The sequence below is a fragment of the Lygodium microphyllum genome, chromosome 15 (genome assembly GCF_053477565.2).
Source record: "Lygodium microphyllum isolate KBCC chromosome 15, Lygodium_microphyllum_v1.1.10, whole genome shotgun sequence".
Lineage (NCBI taxonomy): Eukaryota > Viridiplantae > Streptophyta > Polypodiopsida > Schizaeales > Lygodiaceae > Lygodium > Lygodium microphyllum.
The window spans coordinates 69,393,109-69,417,936 of NC_141149.1; the positions used below are offsets into that span (position 1 = coordinate 69,393,109).

General features: G+C 45.3%; 1 protein-coding gene across 4 annotated transcripts in view; it reads right to left on the reverse strand.

Annotated features, from left to right (window-relative positions):
* Positions 1 to 2,559: 2,559 nt before the first annotated feature.
* LOC148024652 (uncharacterized) overlaps positions 2,560 to 24,828 on the reverse strand; it is a 287,185-nt gene continuing 264,916 nt past the window's right edge. For all 4 annotated transcript variants that reach the window (XM_087693734.1, XM_087693733.1, XM_087693732.1 and 1 more), the window contains exon 12: positions 2,560 to 2,702. In XM_087693734.1, the coding sequence (XP_087549860.1) occupies positions 2,625 to 2,702 (78 nt within the window). In that variant the 3' untranslated portion in view covers positions 2,560 to 2,624. The remainder of the gene's footprint in view (positions 2,703 to 24,828) is intronic.

The window sequence follows — 24,828 nt, forward strand, 5'->3', positions numbered from 1 at the left end:
TTACACATATGATATGTCACCTTGAGGTTTGCATTGCACAATAACTCTTTATAATTAGGTCCTCCATGTGTAGAGCAACACATCAAGCTTGCTCAGAGTTTGATCCATCTTCATATTGTACTCACACATGCACCAAATGCTACATAAATAAGTTAATCATACCCCTTAAGGAGAGCGCATGTTGGCTTGTAAGACTTTTACAAGAAATCAACTAAAGATCCATCAACATCAATGGGTTTTGCACCATCTTCCTTTCATGATTTATTATTATTCTTCATTGATACTACTAAGATCCATCATGTAGTTATCATATTCTCTACATTGGGCCAAGTCTTTCTGAATATTATATATCAAAGTACTAGGCGATCTATAACATCAATTTATTCATTTCCACAAGTGCAATTCTTCATCAACAATGTACATTACTCCTCTCAACATTATTACTTCTTAAAGCTATTTCATCAACTATCCCAACATTCCACATTTATCTTTGGTATGAGTGCCATGAGACCGACACTCATCTCAAAGGGAGATAATATTAATAGTATTTTGTGAAGGCCAACATTAAAGACAATCAAATGCAACTATATAAGATTAACGCACAAGAGTTGAAATTATTATCAGAAGAGATATTATTTTTTGAAGCTTCATTACTATTTTTTTGGGTACTTGAGTACTTTTGTATTTCATAAACATCATATTATCATGGATTTATTATTATTTTATGGGAGCCGAGCTTACTATACCCATGCACATTGTATTATTATCTACAATTGTATTTGACACATCTCCAACTATTGTATAGATTATGCACATAAATATGTAATTGCAATAGAGTAGGCTACATCTACTTGGGTTAACTTCAAGGAAGAATCGGCCTAGGGCCCACACAATGGCTAGAATGGCCAAAAGAGAATGCAAATCCTAATTCAAGATTATGAAAACCCTAAAAATGTAAAAATGATGCAACCCCTAAAATCAAGCATCACCCTCCTGCAGAAAGGACCTAACCCTGACTCCAATTTTGATTTATGTAAGGATGTGACGTGTTATGGAAGCTCTATCATTGCAACTATTAAAGCTTTCCATTCACTTATTCTGTTCTATCATCTTATCTCTATTATTGAGAGAGAGAGAAAATGTATAAGAGGTGTGTTTGAATGAAGGACTAGAAGGAAGAAGCTATGCCTTTTTCTTGCTTTTATTCTCTATTCATTGGTGTACTTGGTGGTAGATGCAAAGGAGCAATGGTAGCAAATTGTGTTTCTTGGGTCAAGGAATCAACTTCGAGCCTTTAAACATTCGGATTGCAATGCGAAAAGGTAAATTGTTGAGTTTACTATACCTCAAAATTAGTATTCTATTCTTGCTTTCTTAGGTTGGAGAGAAGGATATATGGTTGATTAGAGTGAAGTGTTAAGAAGACAGGGTGAGAGATTCCCACTAAAACAATTTGCAACTTCTGAAAGAACAAGTTTGACCAATGTTGTGATTGTTACACATTTATCCTAACATCAACCATAAGCAACTTTTAAGCCAAATAATAGAAATATTTTTTGATATTTTTTAACCTTTTAACATATCATGGCTAGTGAAAATACCTTTGTAGGTGATAATGATAATGATTATTGGCAAGTGTAAAACTTGTGTTTTTTAAAAAGCTAATGAACATAATCATTATCAATATTCTAATATTCAAATATAATTTTTTTAATTAAAACTTACAATATTGATATTTATTTTGGCTTTAACACAATACACTTTAATGTCATATATATCTTTAAGGCACCAGATCCTTAACCTCTTTCAATGTTTGTTGGGTGATTGCCTCACATTTAAAAAATGCCTACCAATTCCTCACATGACTTTTAGCCCCAATCAATAAACCAAACATCACTAGAATCTCACCTTCTTGGAATCCATAATGGCCTGGCTCGTGGTGTTGCAATCAACTACAACAATTCTTAAAAAGGTGTATGTGTCTTCAATGTTTCTCCTAGAGGCATCCTTTTGTTGTTGATTCCTCTAGCTTAAAGCTTTGAGGATATTGAAAAAATCAATCTCTCAATTTTTCTCACATACTTTAACCTTGTGCAAATCCATTTCTTACATTTGCTCACATACTTTTGCCTTGAATAAATCCATCTCAATTTTTCACATACTTTTACCTCACGCAATCTTGAGTAGCTCCTTGTTTTGTTATATAAGGAATTCAACCACACTAGCCAAATTGCGAAAGCATGGCATTAATAGATTCCACACACTCAAGTGGTGAATGACATCTAGTTGTGGATAATACATTGCACCTCTAACCTAATTAACACAAGTACCCTTACAAGCATTCACGATTACCATATTCAAGATTAGCATTGGCTTACATCATATGGAGTCTTGCATGAGCACTTTTGCACGGTTATCGTGTATGTCATTAATTGCTATGACCCTTAAATAAAAGAAAATTATCATTTGTGTTTACGTGGAACAAATAATATTTTTAAAATGTTAAACATTGCAAATGCATCTTATAATACTAAGTAACAACACTAATAAAATCCTTACTCAAGTGGTTTCCATTACAAAAGTGCAATGAATCTTTTTTTTTCTTCATTTGAGTTAGCAAATCATTACAAGTTTCCAAAAATTTCACTTACAATATATGAAATCTCTTGCATCTCATTATTCCCTAACTCCTGAGAAAGAGCCTGTAAAGTATACATAAGCTTTTAATCAATTACAAAGTATGAAACTAGATTAGAATAACAAAACAAACATGCACCCCCATGTGCACACATGCAAGCACACAATGCTTGAATAACCAAGTTTATAATGTAGTGCCCTTGTTTCTAAAAGGCAAATAAATGGTAGGAAAGCAAGCACCCTTATTGTTATTCGATAACAAAATATACTTAGCAAGATGTGTTGGTTGTGTAAGAGAATGTGGCAAAGCATGTGACATAGTCAAATGTGATTTTATCTTGCAATGGTTAGATTAGGCTTTATTCAAAAATTGGCACACGTGATTCATTACTTGTATTTTTGTGCAACTGCCCTTTGCATTTATTAAGGACATATCAATGTCCTAGATATTGACTACATTTGTAAGACAAGGCTACCACTTGAGAGCTTTACTATATGCACTTGCTACATATGTATTGCTCATATATACAATATTGTTGTGCAACGGATCCACTTGTCTAGAATAAAAACTTTTTTGGCTCAAGCTTAAGCTAAGAACTATGTGTGCTTTATATTTATATTTCATTTTTCAATATTTTTAATGAAGTTGCATTACAATTCAATGCCTATTATATAAAAATTGCTCCATAGATTCCCAGTGCATGCACCTTAGGAACTACTTGTTGCTCTTCGATCTCATAGATGGTTTAGGCCTCATGAAACACTAAAAAATGACCTTGAAGATGTCAAAATCCTCATGGATACATTATCTACATTTGAAAGGGTAGCAATATCACACACTAGCTTTGTAGAATCTAAGTTTCTCCCTTTAAACACTTGTCACTCATATGGTTTTCTTTTGTTGCAACAAATTCTGGGCACATTTTGCACTAGTAAGAGATCCTTAGTAAATTAGGCAATCCTATTTATTGCAAACTTGTTATCAAGCAACAAACAGAATGGAGGGTCACACCTATCAAGGAGTTTGGTTTCACACAATCCAATCAATTATTATGTCCTACATGAAATTTGTAATATGCTTAGTAGTTAGTTGTAGAAACTCCTAGTTCTCTCTCTCTCTCTCTCTCTCTCTTTTTAAGGTGTCTAAAAGGACATATCCACACCCCTGCAAAGAATTTCAAATGCAACAATTGGTCTCATAAGCCAATTTGGCCTTTTTTAGACATTAATAATATCCAACCAAGGAGCAACCACATTACGGAGGACCACTGTTAACCCTCAGACGAACAAGGTGAAAAATCAAGAAAATCTAAAGTAGAAGATAAAGCCAAGGCAAAAGTGAAACGGGAGACGAATGCGCGCCAAGAGAAATGTGGAAACACAAGAAGTGCAAAAAAGTCCCGAATCAAGAAAAAAGGTGCACAAGAAAAAGTGCAAGTCAATGCTTTTGTAAAAGAAGCAAGGCGCACCACAATTTATTTTAGGAGTGCCGCGAGCTCTCACTCGTGAAAATTGTAAAGGTAGATGGACGATAGAAAGGAAGCTAGGAAGATAGGACAATGGAAAAAATGGCCTAGGCTATGGCCGGCCATGTAAAAAGGGGATGACCGCCCAAATGGCATTTAGGGCTTCGTATATAAAGTTCAAAAGATGAATGAGAGCTCATTCTCTGGTGTGTGGCAAAGTGTACTCTTCTTCCTCTTTCCTTCTCTTCTCTTGGTTGCTTGTGAGTGCTTGAGGGAGGGAGTGTGAGGGAGTGAGCTTGTAAGAGTGAGGGATCTTGGAGGTGAAGCTCTCCACCGTCTCCTCTCTTCTTCTTCTCTTCTCTTCTCTTGTCTTGTCTTGCACATGGCTATGGAGGATGAAGCTTGGAGGAAGAGGCTTGAGGATGCTTGAGCTTGCATCTCGAATTGTGGAGCTATTGGAGTGCTTGAGAGAGGAAGCAACTCAATCGGGCATCAAGGTAAGCTCACTACACTCGTAGAGAGGGATAGCGCATTGGCTATGTGAGAGGTAGCCATTAGTGCTCGCTTGAAACGCTTGAACAATAAGCAGTCCGTGGGTCTCCACGGTTGAGCTTGTACTCTCGCCTCTATATTTTAGTTTCGTTGCCGGGACAAACGGATTCAAGCTTGAGCGCTTGCGTGCTTCAAATCAAGCATCGAAGGGGTTCATCCCCGAATCAGAGCTTGAGGTAGATAGGAGATTTAGGCGTGTTAATCGTTGGAAACAAGTATTTTTGGGTTTGGATGTGTGGATGAGTAGGTTAAAGAAGCATGAATGCTATATGGTGTTTTTTAAATTGCATTAGATAGGATAGGATTAAAACAGTGTGAGCACACAGTAGGGTTTTGTTGCTGTATAACAGGCTGAAACAGGAAAAAGAAGAGCAAAAAATGAAACCCTAGGTTAACTACTAGTAAGAGAAGCAAGATTAAGGTGAATGCAGACCTGGGTAGGGCAATAAGAGGCCAGGAGTGGCAAGAAAGACCTCATTTCGCATTAGAGAGAGAGAGAAAGAGACCTGTTGATCACAAAGGAGATCACATGCTTTGATTCTAGTATTTTCGACCGATCCAGGTATGTAAGGGTCTTCTTATTATGCCATTGAGGTGATTTGGAAGGTATGACAGGGGGCTCTGATGAGCGCTAGGAAAAATCAGCCAAAAACCATTGCGTTGCATCGTCAGGTTCGCAATTGGGATCACCGTGTCCTGGTCCGACTCCCAGAGTCCGACAATCAGACCGTCAGACTAGGAGCATCGAACCATCTGACTCCAAGAGTCAGACCACCATCCCGAGTCCAATCGGACCACCCATCCAGTTGGACACCCCACAACAATCGGATCACTCTATAGTCGCGGACCAACCATAAGACTCGAACCAAAAACTGCAATCGGACCACACGAACAGTCGGACTACCCTTCAGGGTTGGACCAAACCAGTCAAACCGCCATCCAACTCTGAGAGTCGGATTAGTTGGGTAGAAGATAGAAGAACTAGGAGTAGGATCAACCCCCAGGGCAAGAGCTATTGGGACACATTCTCGAACACCTCAGGAAACCCACCCTAGCTTGCCAAAGCCAGGAACTAGAGGAAACTGTGACTGTGTCACTTAGAGGTAGACTCTAAGAGCTTGGTGGCATAGCCGACTAGGCTTGTAGCCCAAGGATTGACCTCTTGACTATGACCCAGCTTTGATAGAGCATACAGGGAGTAGCATAGTTCCCGTACTACCCTCACGAGCGACCAATGACCGCATGGAGAGCCGTACTAGGTCGTAAACACAAAGGGGGGATAGTTAGAATTGCATGATCATTTCATCGATGCACCCCACACAGTAATTGCTTCCACAAAAGTGCACTGGAAAAGGACAAGAAGTCTGATTTTGCACCATACAACAACGGAACACCTGGGACTGAGTATACATAAGTTGAGTACTATTTTCAATAACAAGAAATGTAGTCAGACTTAATAACTGAAGGAACACACCAATAGGAGGCCCCATAACATAGTCGGATGCTTTGGAGCCCCATCAATAAGACCTTCGAAAACCACGGTGGGACCAAAAGGACAACAAGATTGAGGGCAAAGCGCTACCAGAGCTGCTAGGACTGATTGAAAACCTCGTGGAGCAAGAAGTAGGAACGATGTCAATAACAAATGCAGACCAGGGAGAGGACCAATTGGACCTAGGTGAATTCCCAGTCATAGTCCAAGACATGGTTAACGAATACGACATGCTAACCAAGATAGTAGTCTACGGTAGGCAAGTAGAGGAGGCAGTGGCAAGCTTGAAGGAAGAGAGGAAAGTAGTTAGGAGAGCACTACAAGGCATAGCTACCTACAATCGCAAGCAGAGAACTAGGAAGCTGCAACAAGACATAGATGTGCACGAGGCTCGATGCATGCTAGTCTTAGCTGGCAAAAACAAGGCAAAACCAACCGCGGAGAAAAAAAAAGCACTAGAGGCAGACCTCATGCCCAAGCGAGCTTGTGACCAAGCACCTTATCAATAACACGGCTACTGAATAGAGTATGGTAGCATTAGCAATCTCACTACTCTCAAGCCTAGGAATTACTCAGGGGGCAAAAAGCCAATCAAAAAACCCTGCAATAGCTAAGAAACTGGACAAGTACCAACCTAGTAGCGACCCATACAGTTTTGTTGAGTAGTTTGAGCAAGTTTGCAAGGCCAATGGTCTCACGGACCTTACACCACGCTCCCAAGCGTTCGGACTTTGCTTAGGCGATAAAGGTAGAACATGATACACTAGCTTAGACACGGCAAAGCGGGCAAACTTTGCTCGACTAAAAGATCTCTTCATTAAGAGATTCTCGGAAGCGGGATACTCTGATAACCTCATAGTCCGACTAATGAATGTCAATCAAAGGGACAAGGAGGACATAAGAGACTACGTCACTCATGTGCGTAGCCTCTTCAAGAGAATACCCACGAATGAGTAGCCAAACGAAAGAATAGTCTCCACCATGTTCATGAATGGAATTTGCAGTAAGGAGTTGTACAAGGCTTTGGCAGGTAACTCTAGCCTGTAGCGGGGTGTGCTGGCAAAGGTCTTCGATGAAGCAATCAGGGTGGATGACCAGCAGAGAGAGGAGCTCTCGCAATTTGAACCGTAATAACTCCAGTTAGAGAACCTTAGAGGGGATCACCACCTCCAGCAAGGAATCAACTCCTAGCATGCAAGACAGGGGGAAGGATACAGACTAAGGCCAGGAGCTAGCCGAGGTGAAGATGGAGTTAGCACGACTGCAAGAATTGGTGAGGAAACCAATGCGACCACACGTCCAATGTGTGCATTGTGATAGCAACTACCTCCTAGCCGAGTGCCAGGATCCTAGATCTAGGTCTTGCGCGAACTGTGGAAGATTTGGCCACGATGCCATGCATTGTAGGTTGCCTAGGAGATCCCCCTATGTCCAGCAATACAACCTGTCGTACCTGGGTAACATGCCGCCAAATTTCTTTGGAAGAGGAGCCTAGTTGGTACTTTCAACACCAAACGATGCAAAACCTATCATCCCTAGGATGGAGATCAACTTGACGGGCATACCCACGCCACTGGGACCCTATGCGACCCATCTACTGAGTGATGCTCCAGTCCATTAGATGGAGGAGCCTAATGAAGACGAAGCCTACGTAAACCCTTATGTCTCGTACGACGAAGAGGGCAATCCAATCTTAGACTATTGGCCAATACCAATGATGGCGTTAGGTAGAGGTAGGGAAAGAGGATTCGCAAGGCCGACCCAAGATCCAATGGACTTGCAGTTACCCGGGCCATATCTCATCACGTTTTCCAGAGAGAAAACAAGCAAATAAGGAAAAAGTCGACCTCAGATGTATGGAGTGCGGCATCACTCATCTCTTTGCCAATTGCCCTAGACAAAAGCCATCCCCTAGCTCGGCAATCGTACCATCAATGCCCTTGGGCTATTTAGAGTCCAGACATTTGACAACGAGGGCACACCCATCCCACTGCATGTCATGACTAGAGCACAAACAAAGCAGGTGGGAATATCATTGCTAGGGCTCAACAATGTAGATGCAGCCTCAATAGGAAAAAAGAGCCGACGGAGGAAAAAGAATGACGCAACGGTCATTCTTAAGACTGAGGATGCGACAACGCTAGCGATCGGCCAGAAGGTCACGGATGCAGAGGCAGAAACTACCGCTCCAAAGACGGCAGAGAAAGGGAGTGCCAAGGTGGGGAAGTATCCCCATCCTAGGCGCCAACTCGAGGCAATAGCCAAGGTCAAGGAGTGGGTAAAAGAAGCCCAGGAGCACCTTAAGAATGTTGAACTTGTCTTGGAGAATGAGATCGACGACCTCTCTAGTGTAAGCACGCCAGTCTCACTTGCACGACCAAGGTCGAGAGATGCACCCATGCCACAAGCAGCACCACCTAAGCCAAGCTTAAACGCCATAGACCAGCTTGTCAGTCAAGATCTATGGCCAAGGAGCACAAACCTAGGAGAGAGGCAAGCAACCAGCAATCTTCTCACAACATTAGTGACCACCCCAGTGACCTTGAGTTTGGGAACCTAGGAGAGAGGCAAGCAACCAGCAATCTTCTCACAACATTAGTGACCACCCCAGTGACCTTGAGTTTGGGAGACCTCAGACAGTACCCCATGCTATGGTAGGAGTTGAAACATTGGATAAAAGAACATGGAGCATGCTACTGCTGACTTGCAAGATCATGACGCAGTCATGCCGATGCCCAGCTTGACACTGCACTCAATGCCGAAGTCACTACATGTTAATGCCTTTTGGGAAGCCACTGAAATGCATGCAGTCTTGCCTATCCTGGCCCTAGGAGATGTCACACGGAAGAGAATCGCAGATACCAAGGCGGGAGTGAGTGTGTTGAGCCATAATGTGCTTCAGGCTTCAGGAAACCCGCCCGTCGAAACCGCTAGGTTCAACGTCACTCTGGCTAACGGAATGAAAGTACAGCCATTTGGAGTGTTAAAAAATTTTCTGGTGAAGATGGCAGGTGTCCAGTTCTATATAAACTTCATTGTCATGAAGGGAGCGGACTATGACATTCTGCTAGGAAGACCCCAGATGAGGAATGCTCGCGTCATTGAAGACTCGGGCAATGGTTTAATGTTCCTAGGAAACCGAACGGAAGCGGTAAAGGTTGGGATGGACACTTGGAAGACAACCCCTATCGACCTGGATGCCATCTTTGCCATGCTCGGGGGCGACACACCAATAAAGAAGTCTCACGGACCCCTAATCAAATACATCCCTTGTCCTGATGAAGAGCTAGATTGGATGCACGTACTCGCAACCATCGATCTCCCATTCTCAGACGAGGAGGAGATATACAAACATGCTGCAAAAACTGCAAGTGTCTCGAGGAGGGAGCCCGTTGTGCCACTCTGTATGATGGCCAGGAGCTCAAGCAGCTGACCTAGACCTATCCCCTCCCATGTCCCTAGCAACAAGCTAGAATTGCACGAGACCCTCGAGTATCTAGCAGGCAGGTTGACTAGCAATCCCACTACTAATCTCCAGCTCCTTAGAGACCTCCTAAACGCTCCTAACTGGAGATGGACTAAGGTGCATGACCTGAATTTAATGTACAATTGGGCCCTAGTTACCAACAAAGGACAGCAAGCTAGAGACGAGAGTCTAGAGGATGACGATCAGACAGGAGGAGCCGATTTTGATGAGACGAGTACAAGGATTGCTACTCCAGTAATAAGAGATGGGAGGGAAGGAAAGCTTGGACCAACCGCCTCATGGAATTGGAACAACTCACTGAGACTCGGCTCCTAACTACCCACGTCCTAATTTGTGAGAAGGCACGGTGAAATATGTGGTTTGACAAGCATGTCAAACAATGCGACTTTGAGCAGGGAGACCTTGTTTTGCTCTATCCAATAAAGGGCCACAAGCAGAAAATGAAATTCCGAGGATTAGGACCTTTTCGAGTGCGCACCATTAGTAGGACGGGCAATGTAGAACTTGAAACCCTCGAAGGTGAGGGCATAGGCTTCTTCAATGGTAGTCGCATAAAGAAGTACTACTCTCCCACACATCCATTGCATGAGCCCCCTATACTAGAAGCCCCTGGCAATGTCCGTGTAGACATGATTACCAAATTAGATGATGAGGATGAGGAGGTAGTAGCACCAGCATACCTGCCCATCATAGCCACGCCCGATGCATGCATACATTTGATGCCCTGATTGATGAGGGAGCTGACTTCAATGTCTTGACTCACGCTCATTGGATCCTCGTTGGTCAACCACAATAACATGCCACCAACGCTAAACTGAGCCCATTCAGAGGCAAGTCATATGCACTCCTAGGGAAGTTCAAGATTGTAGTCTCTATCGAGTCTGAGAGCCTACCAATCATCTTCTATGTATTGCCAAATATGAAGGATGCAGGTCAAGAATCACTGTTAGGACACACTTTCAAGAAGTAAGCATAATGCAATGTAGATTACGATCTGCAGCGTATTCACCTTGCCATTGGCAACGTTCGGATTGTGACAGCTTTCAGCAAGGGCAGCGAGGCTCTACCCAAGCCTGCCATGCCACCGATAGAGCTACCTAGGATTGAGCCTAAGGAGGGGGCTTGTGAATCATCACAACCCACCCAAACCACAAAACCACCGCCAACCAAGGCCATCCCCAAGGCTGCAGAGCCCACGCTTAAATGGGTGCCAAGGTACCAAAAGCGACCTACGTGCAACGAGCAAACACAGCCCCGCAGGGTTAACAGCTATCATTCGAAACCTAAGCGACCGATCCGACGCTCTCAACATAGGCGCACAATCTAATCGCAATGGATCCCCAAAGATTTGTTGCGAGCCCAAGGATACTACAAAGGTAACACCTGGATATGGGTGCCCAAGAAGAGAAATCCTAGAAGCATAGCCTAACCACGACCATCGCTTGCCACCCCATCTCCAAGAGGCCCCACTTCTGCTAAGGCAGTGAACACCTAGGAAACCCAAGCTACAAAGCCCACAGAACCCGCGATGGTTGCGGTAAAAAAACCCCAACCAACCTATCGAACCACACAGACGCGTGACACCCCAGAATCATCTAAGGCTGGAGGGCTTGGCTCCCCAGTGGCTACACATGAGGAGGGCAAAGTACCATCCATTCCCCTGACGCCACTCTCAGTACCCCAAACCAGCACTGGTCCCACCGACCAGGCTAAGAAACTAGTTGTAGACATACCACTGTCACGTCATTCCCCCCTCGAACCATTAGTGTCTAGCTCCCTTCCACCTCAACCACTAGCAGGCCTTAGGCCTTCCTACGAGCGACGTTCATTTCTACCAATTGCCAAGGACATTGCTGAGAATACAGGAGATGACTTGGTAACTTGCATCAGATCTTGGATACCACCTTCACCACATTCGCTAGGAACTACGAAAGACTCAACCTTGGCTTGCTTGATGAACCCCTTGCCGCCGAGGTTCGTTCCTTATTCTGCACTTGGAAAGACTACGAGTTTATAACCATAACATCCACTAAAGTCTCAAAGGAGTTCGATAATGGTGAAATTTGAAAAGAGCACGCATTCATCAGACGATTAATAACATCCTACTGCAAGCCCCAAAGGCATGTGTCAACTGTGGAGATTGAGGAACTTACTTGCCTCGTTGACTCTGACTCCTTCCTACAAAAATGGGGTAACCTGTGTCTCTAATGGGAGAAACGGGGTTGCCAAATAATGGCTAATGCTGAGCAGCGACGTGCCATCAAGACAACTGAGCATGACCCGACTTATGTAGCACCAATCTCGTTTAGGGTCTTGGCTACCACTCGATCCAAACACCTAGACGACCAGGTCTTGGCCTATCCTTACATTGATTGTATCCTTACGGAAGAAGAGCTACATGTGGCTAGTCGCATAAACTCGGGTGACTTTCTAACCGATGTCATGACTTACATTACCCAAGTATGCATTAGCTCTCGTAATCTCGACCGTCATACCCAATTGAAATACATCCCCGATTTCTATAATTGGCTGATGACCAAGTAAATAGCACCATACGGTGCTCAAATGTCTTGCCTCTCCCATGTCCAATCCTAAAAAGTGTTCTTCTCATTCCCAAGGGGGGAGGGGATAAAGGTGAGGGGGTAAAGGTGAAGAAAGGTGAAATCAAGGAAAAGTGTCATAAGATCTTGGAAATGAATAGAACTTCTTAAGGGGAAATTTTTTTTGTTGCTTAAGACAGGTTCTTCTTGCCATAAAAGCATGATCAATACCTATTTATTTTCCAGGGAGAAAATGTCTTAGGAATACTAATGGTAAACCATGATATATGACAGGAACCTAAAATGGTAGGGCAAGATAAAGGCAACAAGCTTTCGTTCATGGAGGAAGAGCAAGTTAAGTATGGCTTGATGGTAGAAACGAGGGGCTACAACTAGTTCACATTCAAGCATGATATGAACCTAGAGGACGTCATCATGGAAGAGCCACCCATAAAACGACTCGTGGACCAGCGCAACCTACAGAAGTACGTAGAAAAGGTTGGGCAAGCGGTCAACTACGAAAAATGCACAAAGTTTTTGAGGCACTTCAATGCCGAAAGGAGCTGTGGCATGGTGACAATTAGGAAAGGGAAAGAAGCCCACCAAGTAGAGGTGGAATTGAGCCCTGAGGTGGTGGAGAAGGCCCTAGGCTTAACTAGCAGGACCGAGCGATGCCCAAACAGAGAGGTGTACAGCATGCTAGGGATAAACAAGGCTGTTGTACGCAGAGTGGATGGGATAAGTTTAGCGGATATCCCAGATCCTGAGATCAAGCTGCAAGCAAAAATAGTTCACACTCTCTTCTCCAGTCAAAGGTACAATGCCCTTATGAATAGAATTGGGGTGCCGTTCTTGGAGAGTATCACAGTGAAAGGTGAGAAGGATCGAAGCTTGCACGCGAGCTATGGCGGGAGAGCAAGAGCAAGAAAGAGAGAGACAAGAAATGGGAACTCCAATGGTCACAATGTGTGACCGTTATTTAAATTGTCACTAAAAGAATAAAGAATAAAGTGACGTGACGGGCGCCCGCTACCTGCAGTGTGCAGTGGCGGGTACTGTCAGTGTAGTAATACACGGGGTGGCACGGCGGAGGCGCCTTTACCCCCAACAACCTCCCACTTAAAGGCGAATCTGCCCTAGTGAGAGAGAAAAGAAAAAGAAAAGACAGTACAAATGTACATAGGTACAAGGGATGAGGAAAGGCGACATCTCATCCAACGCCCATCAACCTCCTGAGGAAGGCAAAGCGACATGTAGTGAGGCTCTTCGTGAGCAGATCTGCATGATTCTCGTCAGTGGAGATCTTGACAAGGTCAACAGACCTGTCCTCCACAACACTACGTATGAAGTGATACCTCACCTCAATGTGTTTCGTCTTCGCATGGAAGACTAGATTCTTAGCCAACTGAATGGCACTCATAGAATCCGAATGTAGTGTAGGTGTAGCATCAATCCCAAGGTCAGCAACTAGACGGCCTAACCATATGGCCTCCTTACAAGCCTCAGTGGCTGCAACATACTTGGCCTCAGTGGTAGACAAAGCCGTACACTTCTAAACCCTGGACATCCAAGAGACAGGCCCTCCAGCATAGGTGAATACATAGCCAGAAGTGGACTTCCTACTATCTGCATGTCCTGCATAATCGGAGTCAGTGTACCCCACGACTCCTGTATCCTGGCTGCCATAGCAAATACACATATCTGCTGTGCCCTTCAGGTACCTCATGATACCCTTCACGGCATCCCAATGTCTGCTGCCAGGTGTAGCCATATAGCGTGCCATAACATTAACTGCATGCGCAATATCTGGACGAGTGGCTATCATGGCATACATCAAACTGCCCACGGCTGAAGCATAAGCGATCTTGGCCATCGCGGCCCTCTGCTCATCTGTCTGCGGACAATCGGCCTGTGATACCTTCACATAATAAGGTAATGGACAGCCAATAGGCTTTACGTCCAGCATGCGGAAGCGCTCAAGGACTTTACGAATGTACTCCCGCTGTGAGAGATACAAAAGCCCCTAATGCCTATCGCGCTTAATGCGCATCCCAAGTATATGTGAGGCCTGTCCCAAATCCTTCATCTCAAAGCTCTTCTTCAGCTGAGATTTAAGAGCATCTAGCTCATCATGAGCTTTCCCTGCTATCAGCATATCATCAACATAGAGTACCAAGATAAGCAAACTGCCATCACGGGCTTTCTTCGTGTAAAGACACGAATCCATAGCACTCCTGCTGTAGCCCTGTGACTGCATAAAGGCATCAAACTTATGATACCATTCCCTAGGTGCTTGCTTCAAGCCATACAAGCTCTTCTTCAACTTGCACACTAGGTGCTCCCTGCCAGGTTCTGCAAAGCCCTTAGGCTGATCCATATAGATCTCATCATGCAAGTCCCCATGTAGAAAAGCCGTCTTGACATCCATCTGATATAGATCTAAGTCAAGCTGTGCAACCAAAGCCAAGACTAAGCGCAGGGTGGTCAGCTTAACCACAGGAGAGAAGACCTCATCAAAGTCCACACCATGTTCCTGCTTAAAACCCTTTGCTACCAATCTAGCCTTGTATGCCGGCTTGGGGTGTCCAGGGGTACTTTTCAGCTTGTACACCCACTTGCATGGCAAAGCCTTCTTGCCCTTAGGCAAGGCAACCAAATCCCAAGTCTCATTCTTATGCAGGGAGTCTATCTCAGACTGCATAGCCCTCTCCCAGGAGTGACTGTCACCCCTGCACATAGCCTCATCATAAGTGAAAGGCTCTCCTGCATCTGTAACCAAAACATAATGCATAGAGGGCTGAAATCTGTCAAGTGGACGTCTGTCTCTAGCAGACCGTCTCACCGCAGGCTCTGCTGCCTGTCCAACATTCTGGCCCTGTGGAGGAACTGCTGCAGGCTGTACTACTGGCTGTACTGGAGATCTAGGCTCCTCCTGAAAGATCACTCTGCGGATCTCAACCACCTTCTCAGGCTGCCTGTGCATCTTGTCTTCATGGAAGACGACATCATGGCTGCGTACTATTTTCCGCGCTTGCGGATCCCATAGGCGATAGACCATCTCTCTTGACTCACCATAGCCAAGGAATATGCATTTAATGCTCTTTGGATCCAATTTACTCCTCTTGTCCTTGGGCACATGGAAGAATGCCTCACATCCAAAAACACGGAGATGCGCATAAGAGGGTGACTTACCAACCCAAACTTCCTCTGCAACCTGAAAATCCAATCCACTGGAAGGCGATCAGTTTATGACATGCACTGTCGTACTAACTGCCTCAGCCCAAAAACTCTGGGGTAGGCCTGCATGGCTAAGCATAGAGCGCACATGCTCCTGAATAGTCCTGTTCATGCACTCAGCCAAACCATTCTGGGGTGGGGTGTAAGGGGCGGTCAACTGATGCTTAATACCCCTGTCATCACAAAATTGCTCAAAAGCATGCGAGACATATTCCCCCCCATTATCTGTCGTAAGGCATTTCTGTCTATACCTAGTCTGGTTCTCAACAAGAGCAAGCTATCTCTGAAAAACTGCCAAGACATCGGACTTCTGCTTTATGGGATAAGCCCACACTTTCCTAGAAAAATCATCAATGAAGGTAACGAAGTACTTCGCGCCACCCATAGACATGCAAGGCATAGGCCCACAAACATCGGAATGCACCAATGCCAAGGGCTCACTCATACGTGGCCTACCCGATTTCTTATGCATAGACCTATTCTGCTTACCATAAAGACAATGATCACACGAGTCAAAACGTGCATAGTCCAAAGGCGAAAGATACTGCAAACCAGATAACATTTTCATTCCCTTCAAAGACATGTGGCATAGAGCCCACTACCAAAACATGGTCTACAGAAGACCCAGATACAACAAGAGGATAGAGGCTGCCCGCCTTGGCGCCTCTAGTAAGCACAAGTCTGCCTTTAGTAATCTTCTATGCAGAACCCCCAAAACAGACATGAAACCCTGCATAATCCAACAGTCCTGCAGACATAAGACTGCGCGTAAGCGCAAGTACATGACGTACATCCCTGAGCAAAAAGGAACTGCCAGTGGAAAACTGCAACTGAATATCTCCACAGCCCACAATATTAAGAGACCTGTCATCTCCAAGTCTGACTGATCCAGATACAGTACGGTAAGAGTGAAACCACTCACGATAAGGCGTCACATGGAAGAACGCACCTAAATCCAATAACCAGCACTGTGCATACATACTAGGTGTCTCAGTCAAGTGTGAAGCATCAGAAGAACTAGCTGCAAGTATGAACTCATCACTACCATCGGAATCCTCGGTCTGCATGACATTAATTTCTTCAATTTTGACGCTGGACTTCGCAGGTACTATGCTGCGATCAGAGGACTTCTCCTGCACTTTCTCTTTGCCCTTATCCTTGCGCAACTCATGACACTGTGGTCTGATATGGCCCTTTTTCCCACAATGATGACAAGTGACATTAGCGTTGCGCCCACGCGACTTACTACGTGACTTTCCACGAGATTTAGACCGACCCTCTGCGAGTCACGGCCACGGTTATTACCACGATCATTCCTGTCATTCCTGCCTCTAATTGTCAAAGCATGTGAAACACGAGAGGCATCCAAGTTTTTGCGATTAACCTCTTCCTGCAGAAGAGCACTCTCAACATCATTCAGTTTCAGAGTAGCACTAGAGGCACATAGGGCAGTGCGGAATACATCCCATGACTCATTTAGAGTCCCAAGCAAGAAAAGAGGAGTTACTTCCTCTCCAAAGGTGATATCCTGCGAAGTCAGGTTCTTCAGTATAGCATAGAACTGGATTAAGTGAGCAGACATAGTCGCATTATCCTTCATGCGTAGATCCATAAGCTGCTTCAACCAGTACATCTGACTCGCCGGACTTTTCTTATCATAAAGATTCTTGATCTTATTCCATAGATCCCATGCACTCTGTGCTTCCTCAAATACATTATAATGTACCTGTTCAGTGAGAGACAATACAATCGTGGACTTGCATAGCTCATCAAGTTCAAGCCAGTCGTCATTGTCCATAGTTTCAGGCTGCTCCCCACTCAACCGAAGTGGCTTAATCTGAGATTTCTGCACCAAGACTTGCCAAATTTGACTCTTCCAATAAGAGTAGTTGGTACCATCCAACTTTGTGATGTTAAATATGGCATTATTAGTCGAAGAGGACGCCATAATGCAGGCTGGAAATGCACAGACAATGTAAAACTGCTGGCTGTTTTACTGCAGAAAATGCCCAAAATCCATTGAAATGAGCTTCAAATGGCGAGAAAAGTGTGCCAAAAGATGCTGCCCACTTAGTACTAGGTGCGGTACACCAAATCAGGATATTTCAGCATAAAAAATACTGCTCAGTCCACCAATAACTGCTTGCTGTAATAAATTGCAGGTATGCAGTCTAGAGAGCGAACTGTCCCAAAATAGGATCCAATGTCAAGCAAACAATGCTAGGTCCAAAGCCGGCATGAAACGGAAATAAGCAAGGCCAATGATAGTGAAAAGAACACAAGCTCAACACCGAAGCATGTCAAAATAACATCTGCCTGTGAAAGGCACACCCCCAAACATTCTAGGCAAAGTGTTCCTGTAACTGCCAAAACCTGACACAAATAGGTGTCTGCTCAAAGAGAAAGATCCAAATATGAGACTCAGCTCATAAGCATCCTGTGAACCAAGAGTACATCAATGCATATCCATAAAGATCAGAGTATGATCCCAAAGTCTCAATGCGTATGTAGCTGCTCAAGACATAAACTGCTCCAAATACATGTAAGTGCTCCAATAGCATGCAACTGTCAAAGGTCAAGCAAGCATGTAAAATGCTCCCACTGGCACAAAAGGCGTACAAAGCGAGCTCAAAAGCTCAAACAACCCAAGAGAAAGCACCATTGATAAGTGACCCTGTCAATGCATCAAGCGCATCCAAGAGAGTATGACATACATGAAGCACCGGTCGTATTAACCATGAAGCAATACATAAGCCCAAATAAGCTCTCGGTCAACTCAATGACATCCAAATAGCAACCAAGATCAATGATCAAGTAAGCCGGGAATGCTCAAATACATCCAAATCCAAGCTCCAAATGTCGGTATGGCATACACGAACCAAATAGCATATGTCACGAACCAAAGCATGTAAAGTACCTTCAGCCCACTGTTATTCCAGCATGTATTTACTGTTCTAAACAGTAGATTTCAGCCCCGAATTCAAGCCAAAATCATGGTCAAACCAAATGCATATATCCCCAATACATCCGGGTAGGAAGTAGACCGCATACGGGCATCAAATAGCTCCAATGGAATGAGGCATAAGCAACAAATGTCAGTGTCAGGGTGCTGCCCTGTTTCCAGCACTGTTATGCAGTGAATGACAGTTTCAAAACTGAGAATGATCAGCTGCCAACCTCAATGTCAAGCCAAAGCATCAAAATGACATCCAAAAAAATGGCTCAAATGCCCTCCAAATAGGCCAATGATGAGTGCTCCATGAGCAACAAAGCATTCAGCTGTAAAACATGGAGGTCAAAGTCTGAAAATGGGTGCCATATTCAGCATGTTGAGGCCTGGAGTGCTGCTGCCAATCATGTGGAGTTATGATGGTTGGGGGGCTCCAAAATAAGCCCCAATAGGCCACACACAAGGGCTTGATGAAGATCAAGTAGCTGTAGCTTCAACACGTGAGGAGGGGAGGGCTGAATAGGTGCGCTGAAATCAGCGTGAGTTGCTGGAAAATGGCTGCTGATCAACGTGGCTGAATGTTGAGTGTGGGGGGGCTCAATGATGGCCCAAGGTAGGCACATACCAAGCCATGAAGGCCCAATGCAAAGGGGAGGGAAGATATGAGCTATGGAGCTCAAGAAGAGTGGCTGCCCTTTGTTCCTGCCTTGTTTCAAACTGAGAATACACTCAAATGCCTACAAATGCTGAAGCAATACCTCAAGGGCAAGGCCCTGATGAAGCTCAAGAAGGCCGGGATGGAGCTCGGGAAGCCGGGGAGAGTCGGGAGCTCGAGAGGTCGGCTATGGCTGCCGGGATGGAGACCCAATGCGTGAAGCGAGTCGATGCGAAGGTCGGGAAGCACCGAGTCGAGCTCGAGCAAGAGAATGCCAAGCTCTGATACCAGTTGAAAGGTGAGAAGGATCGAAGCTTGCACGCGAGCTATGGCGGGAGAGCAAGAGCAAGAAAGAGAGAGACAAGAAATGGGAACTCCAACGGTCACAATGTGTGACCGGGCCTTCCTTTATTCAAACTGTCACTAAAAGAATAAAGAATAAAGTGACGTGATGGGCGCCCGCCACCTACAGTGTGCAGTGGCGGGTACTGTCAGTGTAGTAATACACGGGGTGGCACGGCGGAGGCGCCTTTACCCCCAACACACAGTAGGATCCCTAGACATAATAGATTGCCTTCATGTGCAAAACTATTGAAAGCTCAACGAAAGCTTTGACCACTAGTAGAACGGTAGCAAGAGGAGAATCCCCGACCTCCATAGCAAGATCAGCTCGAAAGAAGTCCTACTACAAAGCATCCACCATCAGGTTCCATGGGATTCTAATGTCATCATCCAAGAGGCCTTGAAGGACACAGAGGAAGGTGGAGAGGGAGTAGGGAAACCCCTAACCGACTGCCTCACCATGAACAGGTGTAGTCAAGCGAAAGAACTATAAGTCATAAGGAAGAGCAAGAAACGCAGTCCGACCAAGAAGAGTCGAAGGCACAGAAGAAGGGAACCCCACCAAAGCTGCAGAAGGAGACAAAAGAAACGATGACAAGGGAAGAATGGGTCGAGTTGAGAAAGGCCCAAAAAGAGTCCAAGAGGGCCGAAGATGAGAGAAAGATAAGAGTCAAGAGAGATGCACAAGAGCTAAGAAGAAAGGAGGATGAAGACATGGCGGAGGCCATGCATAGGTCTATGGAGGAGGCCTACGGTTCCAGAGGAATGGCCACCTTGAGTCCATGGTACGAAGACGAACCAAGCGGCAATGTTGAAGTAGCCCTACTCATCGCGGAAAAGGGCAAGGCCCCGTTGCACCCCCTCCCTTCGACTCTCACGTCTCAAACTGCCACCACCACCTCCACCACACAGGAGCTAGCGTCTGCCATGGATACCACTCAGCTCATGTCCATGATGCAGTTCCTGGTCACAAAAGTACAAGGGATGGCGCCAGGGACAAGATTCAAAAGGTTGTCTACAGCCGACGCCTAGTCTAGGCAGAACCCAAAGCGGCAAAAGCTGGAAGCATCCACCATAGCACTGCCAATGACGCCCCCGACCATGGACTATGACGCCTATGTGGCTGAACTCCTAGTCCAACTAGAGAGGGCCAAGGAAGAGAAGAAGGCCGATATTGTGGAGTTGGAGACCGAAAGAGCGGTTGCAACAGTCCTACGACTAGAGATGAAACAGCAAGGCTGTGAGCATTAGAAAGAAATTCGGAGCTTGAAAGAGCAACTCAGTGCCCACGAAAAGAAGGCTCAAGAAAATGAAGATCGCCTAAGGCAAAGACTAGAGAATGAAGCCCAAGACTTGGTGATGGAGCAACGGGGCCACAAGTGGCTCATCCAGCAATATGCTGAGCTCCAACAGCAAATGGCACGAGTGGAAGCTATGTATGCAGAACTATAGGGAAGCTCGCAAGGAGGAGACCAGGCACCAAAAGAACAACGCCAAGAATAGGAGGATGCCTTGGTATTCCAGTTGTGGATGGCAATGGAAGAGCAAGGAAGACTAGAGAGAGAAATAGAAGCTGTGTCAGAAATGAGGGATGAGGCCATCGACAAAGCCACAAGAAGCCTCCAAGACGACTTGAAGAATGCCCACGAGGAGGTGGAGGCACTAATGGCCATGGCCATGACCAAAAGGAAGCTGCATCAGGCAGAGCTTGAAAGTTGGGCGCAAACTACTAAAGATCTATCACAACGGATCATAGAAGCCTACCAATAGTACTTTGTGGCTGAGCAAGGTAGGAGAATGGCGAGGAGTAGTTGAACCGCTGGGATAAGGAGAAGAACCAGATGATGAAAATCTGGAGCGAGCAACAATAGGTGGTAATGATGCTGTCTCAGGAGATGGAGAGGAGTAAGGAAGACATGGAAGAAAAGGCACAGCAATGGGAGGAACGAAACCTTGAAAGAGTGCAGGGACTGATAGAGTGCCTGGCAGTATCAGAATGTGAGAGGGTGCTTGCCAAGTTTAGAGCTAATGCCGTTGAAGCGTGCTCCAACACGCAGAGGGAAGCCTTTTTTAGCACTGTGCTTCATGTCACACAAGTTGAAGGCGAGGACTCGGTGGAGAGAATGAGGAGGAAGCTGAAACTGACAACCAGAGCTTTAAGATATGGCCTGCAAGAGTGCACACTTCCAACCGGCATGGGCATAACCAAGGAGTAGCAATGTAGCTACATGCAACAAGCAACCTCTCCACCGATGAGCTCAAGGAACTTGGATTCGAGGAACAAGAGCAGCCCCACCCACCCCCAATCCAACTCCCTATGGAACAAGACACCGAGGAAGGGCCTGACCTTGAGCAAGCATTCGAAGAAGAACCGCAAATCAGGGAGGCCAGTCTACCCTTACCTAATCTACCTCTAGAAGAGCTGGAGAGCACCTAGGTTCCTAAGTGCATTATTGCTGCAAGAAGAAGACGGGAAATTGTGGAGCAAGCCTAGCAGAGGGCGCAGGCACGGCCACAACAGCTTCCTGACGAGCCCATACGCCACGCGAGGATCACTACCTCGTTAACTGGCCGCAGGAGCTAACTATCTGGCAACAACAAGAGCTCCAATTCCAACCCTTCGAGTTCTCCTTCCTCTATCCACATGCCTTAAACCGAGTCTTACCCCTAGAAGTAGTGGAAAGAATCATTCATTTGCGTAATACACTAGTGAACCGATGGGTTGAGGAGCAGAGCATCATCATCACCCAATGGAGACAGGAGCCCACAGACTACTGACATAAGACGAGGTCTATCAGGTTCCCAAAACCATCCAAGGCTATAAGGCACAGCCAAAGTGGTAGAGGAGGATTCGGGACACCAATTTTTATGTATGGATAGCCTTCTGCAGCACGCTATAGGAAGAACGGAATGATCCTACCTACACGCCCTACCCTCACAGACACGGAGTGGATTACAATAGGGGATGCATGGCAAGTATGACTTTTCAAAGATCTACAATGTCAATGCAACAACTCTGGAGGAATGCATGACCTTTAGAGTAGGGGACTTGCACCCTTCTATTAACCCTTTCCTCAAGGGTTTCTCTTCCTGCCTAGATCCAGTCTTCATAACCACTTATAATTACCTGAGGATCATTAGGTTTCTGCTTAAACAAAAGCTAATAGTTGAGGAAAAACATCTCCCCCCACTCTTTTTCGACATTAACCTAGGAATAGATAGCTGTGCTTTGGCTAGGCTCATGATGAGGGCAACCCTACTTCCCTCGTTTTGCATGAGAATCCTTGAAGATATGAATGATAGCCACTTTATGAGGTGCAACCACCCTTTTTGTCAACCACCTCTCTCAATGCGAGGGCTAACATCAAGGAATACCTGTAGAGCCGTGCATTCTTGACGAAATCCCTAAGACCACCTCGCAACTTGTCTGAGGAGATCAGGGTAGAGTTTGAGAGCATCCCTGTGGGAAAAAAAAAAAAAAAAAAACTTTGTTCAAATCACTGCACCTAGTGTTTTCATACCTAGCCCCAGCCCCAACGACACATGCGCAGGGCACAACAAGGGTAGGACACAACCTAGGAAGCTACCACTAGCCTATGGTTAGACCTGTCACCCTAAGCTCCATTCCACTAGCATGCGCACAATGCACCACACGACAATGGCAAACACCCACACAATGGACACACCTAGGGAGCTACCACTCGTCTATGGTTAGACCTGTCACCTTAAGCTCCATCCCACTAGCATGCATACAATGTACCACACGACAATCGCACACACCCACACGTAATGCACCTTTCTTTTCTTTCCAAGTACAACCAAAGGCCCCACCACCAGCTTCAGAGACCCCATCATCCATGCAATGCCCTCCCCATCCTACGCCACGTGCCATCAGACAAAGCATAACCAACCAAGGGGCGAGCACAACAGCCACGATCAGAAAGTGAATAAAGAAGCTCATTTGGAATAGTGCAGGTGAACTCAGCCACGAAGAGTTAAATGATGGATCCATCTAATACCATTTTGAATTTCAAAGATGGACCCACTCCTCAATATCCCTCCAATACCAGGGATCATATCCAACGTGCCAGGGCCTCTCAGTTCCAAGAATCCCTACAATACCAGGGCCCCTACCCAGCCCAAGGGCCTTTCAGTTCCATAAATCCCTCTAATAGGTCAAGAAATCCCTCCAACACACCCCCACCATGGTATGTCCACAACCTCAAGAAACCCCTGGCATCCCAGCACCACCGTTCCCCTCACCACCAGCAAGTGCCATGGAACTGGCACTCATCTAGAAGGGGAGTAATGTTAACCCTCAGACGAACAAGGTGGAAAATTGGAAAAATCTAAAGCAGAAGATAAGGCCAAGGCAAAAGTGAAACGGGAGATGAAGGCGTGCCAGGAGAAATATGGAAACACAAGAAGTTTAGAAAAGTCCCAAATTAAGAAGAAAGGCATATAAAAAAAAGTGTAAGTCAATGCTTTTGTAAAAAAAATGCAAGGCGCACCACGGTTTATTTTAAGAGTGCCGGGCTCTCACCCGTGCAAATTGTAAAGGTAGATGGATGGCAGGAAGGAAGGTAAGAATATAGAAGGACAATGGAGAAAAGGGCCTAGGCTATGGATGGCCATGTAAAAAGGAGATGACTGTCCAAATGGCACTAGGGCTTTGTATATAAAGTTCAAAAGATGAATGAGAGCTCATTCTTTGGTGTATGGGAGAGTGGACTTTTCTTTTTCTCTCTTCTTCTCTTGCTTGCGAGTGCTTGAGGGAGGGAGTGAGCTTGTGAGAGTGAGGAATCTTAGAGGTGAAGCTCTCCACCATCTCCTCTCTTCTTCTTCTCTTCTCTTCTCTTTTCTTGTCTTGTGCATGGCTATGGAGGATGGAGCTTGGAGGAAGAGGTTTGAGGATGCTTGAGCTTGCATCTCGAATCGTGGAGCTATCGAAGTGCTTGAGAGAGGAAGCAACTCAATCAAGCATCAAGTTAAGCTTACTACACTCGTAGAGAGAGATAGCGTATCGGCTATGTGAGAGGTAGCCATTAGTGCTCACTTGAAACACTTGAATAATAAGCGGTCCGTGGATCTTGGCGGTTGAGCTTGTGCTCGCCTCTACAACCACATAGGCTAAAATCATGCAAGAAATCAGCCATAAGAGTAATCCTCGAACATGGTCCTCATGACCATAAATACCCAAGGAGGTTGGGTCAATATAACTCTCTTTCTCTCCATTGCGAGATAGAACAATGGCTAGTTGGAGATATATTATGCACAACACTTAGAGCACTTGAGGAAAAATTTACATATGCTCAGTTACAAGGAACCTAGACTAAATTATGGCTATTTAATACAACAGTTGAAAAGATCTAAAAGAATAGTAAGATGCCACTAGTGATGATAATTGTTTGCATGATATGCAACAAACCATCGATACTCCGTGAGATTATTAGAGCAAATATTGGAGCAA